Below are 11,070 nucleotides of genomic sequence, written 5' to 3'. Positions count from 1 at the left end.
GTGAAACAATGTTAAATGGATCAATTTATCTCATAATAATTAATATAAATAGGGAGGGTTAGGTTCCTTTGCCAACATTAAATGCATCACATTTAAATAAATTCACACACACTTTTCATTGTTTATATATTCTGTATTGTACATTATAATACAGTGCTAGGAGTCCCCGGTTTACAAACATCCATTCATACTAACATTGTACTTTATCATGTTTCATCTTTCAAACGTTCGATCCATTCACACAAACCCGGCTTTTTTAACACTAGGGCGTGCCCGTACGTGGGTGCAAAAAAACATGCGTGCAAACAACAACAACAAAAAAAAAACTTTGAAACCACGTGGCAGTAACGACCACAGAACCCCCCCCCCCTCTATTTACATGAAATGGTTTGGTCCATTCGCAAAGCCAAAGCGAACGGCTTGCGAGTACGGTAGAACCCCCCCCCCCCCCCTCTATTTACATGAAATGGTTTGGTCCATTCGCAAAGCCAAAGCGAACGGCTTGCGAGTACAGTGACCATAACTTGGGAACCACTTGTCCGATTAATTTCAAACCTTGAAAAGGCACATCCTCGGGTCCCCAGCAATATACCTGGCAAGTTTCAAGTATATCGGACCCGTGGTTGTCGAGAAACAGCGGTCACAGACAAACAAACACACAGACACACACACAGAGATTACTGGAATTATAGATAGACTAGGGCATGCCCGTACTATATATCCCGTGCCCGTACCCGTGCCCGTGCCCGTGCCCGGACGTGCCCGTGCATAAGCATAAAATTATATCCCCCCCCCCTCTATTTACATGAAATGGTTTGGTCCAGCGAACGGCTTGCGTGAACGGAAAGCGAACGGCTTGCGAGTACGGTGACAATCCCCCCCCCTCTATTTACATGAAATGGTTTGGTCCAAAGCGAACGGCTTGCGGAGTTTGGTAAATAAATCGCCATAGCTCGGTAACTACTTCTCCGATTAATATGAAACCTTGAAAAGGCACATCCTCGGGTCCCCAGCAATATACCTGGCAAGTTTCAAGTATATCGGACCCGTGGTTGTCGAGAAACAGCGGTCACAGACAAACACACACACACACACACACACACACAGAGATTACTGGAATTATAGATAGATACCACGTGCCAAGTACGAGAATGCAGGAAATTGTACCTTGAGAGTTAATTACCCATTGCCACCATAATTCACACCTCATTAACACAGGTTTCACTCAATCACTACTCCGCAATTTCACACAGTAATTTTCCCCACATACCACGAGGGAAAGCATTCTCCCCACGTGACAGGACGGAAAGCATTCTCCCCACGTGACACGAGGGAAAGCATTCTCCCCACGTGACACGAGGGAAAGCATTCACCCACGTGACAGGAGGGAAAGCATTCTCACCACGTGACACGAGGGAAAGCATTCTCCCCACGTGACACGAGGGAAAGCATTCACCCACGTGACAGGAGGGAAAGCATTCTCCCCACGTGACACGAGGGAAAGCATTCTCTCCAAGTGACATGAGGGGAAGCATTCTCCCCACGTGACACGAGGGAAAGCATTCTCCGCACGTGACACGAGGGAAAGCATTCTCCCCACGTGAAACGAGGGAAAGCATTCTCCCCACGTGACACGAGGGAAAGCATTTTCCCCACGTGAAACGAGGGAAAGCATTCTCCCCACGTGAAAACGAGGGAAAGCATTCTCCCCATGTGAACCGAGGGAAAGCATTCTCCCCACGTGAAAACGAGGGAAAACATTCTCCCCACGTGAAAACGAGGGAAAGCATTCTCCCCACGTGAAACGAGGGAAAGCATTCTCCCCACGTGAAACGAGCGAAAGCATTCTCCCCACGTGAAACGAGGGAAAGCATTCTCCCCACGTGAAAACGAGGGAAAGCATTCTCCCCATGTGAACCGAGGGAAAGCATTCTCCCCACGTGAAAACGAGGGAAAGCATTCTCCCCACGTGAAACGAGGGAAAGCATTCTCTCCACATAACACGAGGGAAAGCATTCTCTCAATGGGACACAAGGGAAAGCATTCTCCTCACATGACATGAGGGAAAGCATTCTCCCCACGTGAAACGAGGGAAAGCATTCTCCCCACGTGAAACGATGGAAAGCATTCTCCCCATGTGAACCGAGGGAAAGCATTCTCTCAATGGGACACAAGGGAAAGCATTCTCCTCACATGACATGAGGGAAAGCATTCTCCCCACGTGAAACGAGGGAAAGCATTCTCCCCATGTGAATCGAGGGAAAGCATTCTCCCCACGTGAAAACGAGGGAAAGCATTCTCCCCATGTGAACCGAGGGAAAGCATTCTCCCCACGTGAAAACGAGGGAAAGCATTCTCCCCACGTGAAACGAGGGAAAGCATTCTCTCCACATAACACGAGGGAAAGCATTCTCTCAATGGGACACAAGGGAAAGCATTCTCCTCACATGACATGAGGGAAAGCATTCTCCCCACGTGAAACGAGGGAAAGCATTCTCCCCACGTGAAACGATGGAAAGCATTCTCCCCATGTGAACCGAGGGAAAGCATTCTCTCAATGGGACACAAGGGAAAGCATTCTCCTCACATGACATGAGGGAAAGCATTCTCCCCACGTGAAACGAGGGAAAGCATTCTCCCCATGTGAATCGAGGGAAAGCATTCTCCCCACGTGAAAACGAGGGAAAGCATTCTCCCCACGTGAAAACGAGGGAAAGCATTCTCCCCACGTGAAACGAGGGAAAGCATTCTCTCAATGGGACACGAGGGAAAGCATTTTGCTCACATGACATGAGGGAAAGCATTCTCCCCACGTGAACCGAGGGAAAGCATTCTCCCCATGTGAACCGAGGGAAAGCATTCTCCCCATGTGAAAACGAGGGAAAGCATTCTCCCCATGTGAACCGAGGGAAAGCATTCTCCCCATGTGAACCGAGGGAAAGCATTCTCCCCATGTGAACCGAGGGAAAGCATTCTCCCCACGTGAAAACGAGGGAAAGCATTCTCCCCATGTGAAACGAGGGAAAGCATTCTCCCCACGTGAAAACGAGGGAAAGCATTCTCCCCACGTGAAAACGAGGGAAAGCATTCTCCCCACGTGAAACGAGGGAAAGCATTCTCCCCACGTGAAAACGAGGGAAAGCATTCTCCCCATGTGAAACGAGGGAAAGCAATCTCACCACGTGAAACGAGGGAAAGCATTCTCCCCACGTGAAACGAGGGAAAGCATTCTCCCCACGTGAAACGAGGGAAAGCATTCTCCCCACGTGAAACGAGGGAAAGCATTCTCCCCACGTGAAAACGAGGGAAAGCATTCTCCCCACGTGAAACGAGGGAAAGCATTCTCCCCACGTGAAACGAGGGAAAGCATTCTCCCCACGTGAACCGAGGGAAAGCATTCTCCCCACGTGAAACGAGGGAAAGCATTCTCCCCACGTGAAACGAGGGAAAGCATTCTCCCCACGTGAAAACGAGGGAAAGCATTCTCCCCATGTGAACCGAGGGAAAGCATTCTCCCCACGTGAAAACGAGGGAAAGCATTCTCCCCACGTGAAACGAGGGAAAGCATTCTCCCCATGTGAACCGAGGGAAAGCATTCTCTCCACATAACACGAGGGAAAGCATTCTCTCAATGGGACACAAGGGAAAGCATTCTCTCCACGTGACATGAGGGAAAGCATTCTCCTCACATGACACGAGGGAAAGCACACTCTCCACGTGACATGAGGGAAAGTATTATCCCCACAGTACACAAGGTAAAGCATCTCACAGTCTGGTCACCCTCTTCCAAATAATAATTCTGTAACAGTCTGATACATGAAAACACCAGATATTCATCAACTGGAGGGTCGGGTCTTCTCATGAAATTGTTTTTCTAGTTTCTTCAACTCTTCTTCTTTCTCCTTTGTAGACCTGCTCAAGCTGTTAGATTTGCTGATGCATGTTAAACTAGATGGTATTCATAGAATACTTACCCTGCGCAGTCTTGAGAAGGACATGGTGCAAGCCAACTCTTCTATTTTTTAAGGGGGTTTTTTTTTTCATAATTATCATTTAAAAAATTATACGGAAGGAGGCGCTCCCACGTGACAATCGAGGGTGAAGATTTAGTGTGCATCGGATCAAGAGTTGCTAAGAAAAAATAAAATTCATTACTTATCGAATCAAGTGTTGTACTTGTCGAATTATGACGTCATAATGAAGGCACCGATGACATCATCATTAACATATCTTGTTCCCCATGGGGAGTACTTGGCAATGAGCCATGTTTCAATTTTTTTCCATGGAGCGGGGTCGGAGTAATAAAGGGGCAAAGTTTTTCGGTTTTTCCAAGATGGCGCCTGTACCACGTGACCAATGATGTCATAATTATCATGAGAACAATTCTACAGGAGGACCCGCTCATATTCTGAAAATTTCGTGTTCATCGGACCAACAGTTGCAGAGGAATATATATTTTTTTCATACTGATCAGATCAAGCGTTGTACTTGTCGAATTATGACGTCATAATGGAGGCACCCATGACATCATCATTAACATATATTATTCCCCATGGGGTGTACTTGACAATGAACCATGTTTAAATATTTTCCATTAAGCGGTTTGGGAGATATAGAGGTGTAACTTTTTTCCAAGATGGCGTCCGTACCACGTAACCTATGACATCATAATTATCAGCAAAAATATCTCCAGGCAGAGGCACTCCTACGGTAAAATTTCATGTCAATCAGACGAAAGGTTGTCGAGAAAATGAATTTATAAAATGCAGACACGGCACACGTACGCATCCGAATGCCTAACCCTACTTTTAGCTTCACGAGCACAGGGTAATTACTCTTGTTGTCAGCCTTCAGTGCTAGTTCATCAGCAACTTCTGTCATACCATCAATGCCCATCTTCAGGCGTTCCTGGTGAGATTTCAAGTCAGCTGTTTCTTCTTCATGCTTCCTTGTTCTTACCGTAGCTGGGTTATGTTACTTTGCACGCTTTTGCTCATAAAGACAGAGTTAATATTTTCTGTGCACACCAGCAGCAGACATTAATGGTTTCTTGTTCAGGTGTACATTTTGAACTCCTCCCACAGCATCAAGATGATTGTTTGGGCCACGAATGATTCCTCCTTCAAGTTTTCGACTTCAGTCTTTATATTCACTTGAAGCTCTCTTTCCACTGTTGCTTGGTTGTGTGATAAAAGTAATTCAGCTTTCTCACAACAATCCACAGTTTGCCAAGTTCTTGTTTCTGTGCTAAATCAGAATGTGACAAATGATCGAGTCTATCATTCTTTGCATCATAGTTTGTGTGTCTGAAGGTGGCATCATCCAAGTATTTTGTGCACTGTCTTAGAGCCTCTTTCCCTGTTTCGGCTGTGATCCACTGTGCATTGCCCAAGGTTGTTAGTGCTCTCATCACTTTCACCTCGAAATGCCTTGGGTCAAGATAGGCCAAGCTTCTAGCAAGGGCTACTTCATGGGAGATTTCCCAACCAGCTTGCACACCATTTTGACAAGAAGAGTTCTGCATTCCATGTGAAATTCCAGAACACCTCTGTCAGACACGTTTTTGGTATGAATGGCTTCCTTCAAAGCTTTGTCGGCAGCCAGGCCTACATCTAGCTTGAAAAGCTCCGCAAATATACTTGTATTTTGGTCACTGGCATCAAATGAAGACAACTGCAATATTGTCAGGGGAATTTCTTCACTGCTTTTCATGCATCTCTCGAGGATACTCTGGATAACGTTCTTCAGATTATTGGCAATGTATGGGAGTATCGGTTGATCAGTTTGATATTTGGTCAAAAATTGTGTAATTTGTTGAAAAACAGATCAAGAAGAATTTCAGTCTAGCAATAGATGATTTGACAAATTATTGTTTGGTGGCAAAGGACTGATTAGCTGGATTTGTGATCTTCTTCGTGTTTACCATGTCCACATGCAAGCAGATGGTGTCCCAGATTTCAATGGCTCTCAACACACAGGGGCTGTCTAACCACCTAATTTTGTAAAACTTCAAAAGGACTTTGGCATCCTCTGGGACCTTCGTGTAATCTTCTCTAGGAGCAGGTGAGTTACAGAACAATGTGTAGAGTACATATAATAGCTGGTCACGACAAATACCAGACTTCTCCACATCCGTTTGAAATGCACCATGAAGGACATGCAGGCTACAGCTCCCCACATCAAACAGCGACTTTTATAGCTCATTTACATTTCAAGCTGTGCACTCTTATGAAACTTCCAGTTGACACTTGGGCCATCCATGGAAAACTGGACAAGATTTCTTGGATACAAGCGTTCCAAATCTGAATGAAATTAAGCATGCACGTCTTCAGGTGTGCAGTGTCGAACAAACTTGTAATCAAGATATCTGGACTTAACCTCATAATTTTCAATAGTGTTATGTGGAAGCCCAATTGCTTATTTTTGTTGTCCATCATTTCATGAGAATAAAAGAGAATAATAAAGATAATTTTTAAAAGTTTGTTTCAAGGGAATAAAAATGTTACCACATAAAAGTTGTGATTTTATGCATCAAAAATATATTTTGTCTCGTCATTATTGTTATCTCAAGCCTGGTGTTGGCTTAGCGGTTAGGGTGCCGGCTTGGGATCCTCGGATCCTGGGTTCGAATCCCGGTCTATCGCTGAATTAACACCAGGGGGGTTGACTCAGCCTGTCATCCTTCTGAGGTCGGCAAATTGAGTACCAGTTCACTGGTAATTCCCTGCGTGTCGCAAAAGGCGACTAACAGGGTTGGCGGCAGGAAGGGCATCCGGCCATAAAACATTGCTTCAAAAAAGGGGACCAAGGTGCCCGAAAAAGGCCAACCCCTGCTCTGTGGGGAAAAATGGCCTCTAAAGGTGGTTCTTCTTCTTCTTCATTATTGTTGTTATCTCTCCTCATGCATGAATGTAAGCCAAAGTATCTATTTCAATGGGTTTTTCATATAATTACTTTGTGGTCATCAGTCGGGTTGAAGATTGTCTGTAGTCATACCTATAAGGAATGTTTCAGTCATTATATCGCTCTCTGGCACAACTTTCAATCAAGATGTCTTCGCTGACCCTATCTTCAAGCAATGTGCTTTGTCTTGTTTTATCGACATCATCCAAAGGGTCGGGTCATGGACAAGCTTGCATATTATAGCAGATGGAGCTAGAGAATAACAGCAGCAGGCAAGTGTACTTTACGTGAATAACAAGGACATTAGTAAACAAATCAAAGTCTTGATGATATCGACCAGCATTCCATTTGATGAAGAGTCCTCATGGCATACAAGTGTCAAATGAGACGTGACTATTCTTGTGTCAAGAGGCTGTGAAATTAAAACATACAATTAATTCAGTTGGGTGAATAAAAGATGATTGCTGAGGTGTCATTATAGTGCAAACTCAAAATAGTATATTCGACTTTCAATTAACTCTATTTTGACAATGGGCAAGTGGTATAAACGGGATTCATATTTCATATTAATAATGCAGTGGAAGAAAGAGGCCTTAGTGCATAAGAACGTCAAATGATGATTGGTGAGAGAGACCTGGAGTTTAGGGCCAAATGCAATATCATGTGTGCAACGTGGGGTGGGGAGGGAGTGTAGGGAAAAAGAGTGAAAAGAGGGAAAGAAAAAAGGAACGCGGGTGGAAATGGGAGGTCGGAGAATTCGAGAAAAGAGGTGGGGGGAATTGGGGGAAGGGGGGTCACATGAAGAAACAGATGTGTTCGGGTTATATAGAGGGGAGGTGGAGAATTATGCCCTTGCAAACACAATTGCCTTAAGTCTTTAAAGTATAAAGTACAAATGGCCTTTAAGAGTAAAAAAAAAAAGATGAAACTAAAGAACATGGCTAAATTATCAAAATGATTGCCTCCACATAACCCAACTCCCAAACATGTGTAGATTGAAAGAAACACTGAATGAATGACAGTAATTAAGCAATGCAGCTTTCCCAGCTTGCCTCGCTATTGTCTACCCGCTACCGCATCAATATAAAGCGAGCACTTACTGAAGCGTTCGTGCCACTCACCGGAGCATTGCTAGCTTGCTGCTTTGTCAGCAGGTCTTTCCGAAGCTGCTCGACTACCTTCTTCTGCAAACACAATAAACGTTGGAACATTAGGCCAAATTATAAAACAATCGTAGGAAAATTAATGACTTGTTGAAAAGTTAGCCAAGTGGAGGCATTTGGGTACCGGACATGTTAAAACTACCCTGCTCTCCATTTTCCAGCTGCTTCTCTAAATAAGTTTAACACCAACATTAAAATGAGAAACATGCCCAGTTAAAAATAATTATTATTATTATTATCATGCTTCTCATATTTTTCAAGGGTCAGGTGGCTGCGGGGGAGTAGCGGCCGCAGCAGCCAATTACTTTGGTGTACTGTATATCCCATTTGCAGAAAGACAGCCAAGTCGTATACACATGATTGGCTGCTGAAAACACGTGATGTGATGTCACAATTGAAGTCAATCCCATGGGAAAGACATGGCTGCTATAATGGAAATTCATGGGTAGATCACTGAAGTTGCATTTGTTGGTCCTTTTTTGATTTAAACTTGAGTGTAAAATTAAAAACTCAATCATGATCAGACCTAGAAATTCTCAGCTTTTGATATTTTCCTCTCATCTCACCAAAATGCAAATCTCTGATGCTGTATGCAATTTATACCCAATTAATAGCATCACAACTTGCTGAACGCATCAATTTAATGAAACCTCGGATATGAGGTGCGTTTTACCGTGTGGTGAAAATTCGCAAGCATAAATTAGATAGAGCATCGCACCAACCAGAGACAGTACATATGAAAACAACGTTCAATCTCAGAGAAAGGGAGAGGAATTACTAATCACAGACATCCCCATTTTCAAAATATACAAGACCACACATAACAGGCATTTAAATTTTTTTTTACCAAACAATTGCATACTTGTTAAGAAACTACAATACAACTAAATCAGAACAGATAGAGCAGTAAAAATAAATACAATGAACATTTTTTAAAACAAGAAACCATAATGCGAAGAAGAGTGCCAAAGTTAGAAAACCCATTATACGACTGATAAAAAAATACGAAGGAAACTTGTACTGTACTAAACCAAAAGGAACAGCGGAAAAAAGACCCCATCAGTAAATACACAAGACTTTGTGAAACTGAAAGAAACAAAACAACATTAGAAACAAAACTTACATTTCCATTCATAAAAGATTCTGCCTTTGGGTCAAAGGTTACACACACGGTTGCCATAGCAGCAAGAGATTTTCTGGTCGGTCTTTGTTATCTTAAAATTGCAGGAAGAAATTTCCACCAATCAGATGTGTATTCTGAATATCCAGTTCATCAAAAAGACAAAAGTACCAAACCTTCTTGATCCCTCTTGAAAAAATAAATAAATAAAAGAGGTGGTACAGCAAAGAAACAAAGAGGAAGAAAGAGAAAAAGAAAGTTATTCTGCCTTTCCTCAACAATGTCTGCAGGTTGTGCTGCCCGGAGCAGGCCCGGCAGATGGTGAAGAGTTTCATGGGATTTCTACGTGATCAGTTTCATAATGAGAAGCAAGCAGTCACACCCATCCAATGCCCCAAGTCAACACTCTATCTTTGCCCAGAAAAACTCTGCAGCACATCGGCGAACACCACTATATAGTTTTGAGGGTAAAACCATTGTAAATCTTGAATGTAAAGAAAGATCAAATATCATCCGAGGAAATAATCCATTTTAACGGTGATGCATTTGACCAAAAAACAAAAACGTTTCTTTAGAATGGATAAATCTTGATGACCAATAAATAAAGATATCACAAATTACATCAGCAATTTCCTCGTTTAAGTACATTCAAGAGGAAAAGGGAAGATTTCAGCATATATTGCTCCACAACAACTAATCATGGCAATTCAAGAGGCCAAAAAAAGAAATAAATAAACAAAGACAGAAGTCAAAGTATCAAAGTCATAAGAGTGAACAGAACAAAAATGAAAGTTAAAAGTTTTCTATGTCTAGAGCGTTTCAAACTCAGGAGGGACCAAATGTTTGAGAACCTGTGCTATGAGCAGATCATCATTTATTCCTATATTCCTTGTGGTTTGGAATTATAAAACGGTATCAATGGTTAGGAGACGGGAGACGTCATATGGTGAGAAGGGGGGCGGGAAGAGGTTTGAATGAGGGATCACAGCTTAGAGGTCGCAACGATGATAGTACCATTCATTATCTGAAAAGAAAAAGGTAAATTCGTTGACAAACCCTTAAATTTCCTTTCAAAATGAACAACACCCACCCACACTGTACAACTGAGTGGAAGAATGTGAATTTAAAATTACCATATCCGAGTCTCAAAAATTATAAATAAAACGATGATAAAATAAACAGGTGACAAACATTCTCGAAACATGCATTCAACATTCAGCTCAACTTCAGGAAAGACTCTCAAATGGGTTAGGGAGAAGTCTTATGGTGGCTTCAGACTCACCACAAACTATCCCCCTCCCTCCCCACCCGATACAATAAGCCACATCTACCATAAACCCAACATCACGAACCTACTTCATCTCAACCCCATCCTTCCCATCTCAGCTGGGGCACAGACGCCCAACCAATCAGCTCAAGAAGGCCGGCATGTTGCCATAACAGCGTCTTCTGGAAGGTTGCGATACCACAGAACTCATTTTAAAATCCTTCTGGCAGGCTTATTATAGAATAAGCAAGCAAGCTATTCAGTGCCAAAATTCTTAATGTCAAATTGTGTTTGATCCAAATTCAATACCTCGTCACATCAGCAACCATAAATTTTGCTAGTTGTATTTCTGGTTACTTTTCCCCAAGATGTGTCAATACAAAATTATAAAACTAAAGAAAGGGAGAGAAATAACATTATCACAACAACTTGGAACACAAAAGGAAAAAAACCACAATTACACAATAAAAGATAAGCATAACTTTCCATAGCAGTTTAAACCAATTTACAACCGCTTCATTAAATATACTGCAATGGAATAATTAATGGCAACCTTCCTCTACCATTCTATAACTGAAATCCAACAAAAAGAGGCACACAGATATGTCAACCATATT

At 42.7% G+C, this 11,070-nt stretch overlaps 1 protein-coding gene across 6 annotated transcripts in view; it reads right to left on the bottom strand.

Annotated features, from left to right (window-relative positions):
* Positions 1–11,070, bottom strand: part of LOC137428978 (PHD finger protein 21A) — a 341,539-nt gene that overhangs the window by 151,922 nt on the left and 178,547 nt on the right. For all 6 annotated transcript variants that reach the window (XM_068118917.2, XM_068118936.2, XM_078777621.1 and 3 more), the window contains one exon: positions 8,025–8,087. In XM_068118917.2, the coding sequence (XP_067975018.1) occupies positions 8,025–8,087 (63 nt within the window). The remainder of the gene's footprint in view (positions 1–8,024; positions 8,088–11,070) is intronic.

This window comes from Myxine glutinosa, chromosome 1 (assembly GCF_964187855.1).
Source record: "Myxine glutinosa chromosome 1, kmMyxGlut1.1, whole genome shotgun sequence".
NCBI lineage: Eukaryota > Metazoa > Chordata > Myxini > Myxiniformes > Myxinidae > Myxine > Myxine glutinosa.
This window is presented reverse-complemented; position numbering and strand designations above follow the sequence as displayed.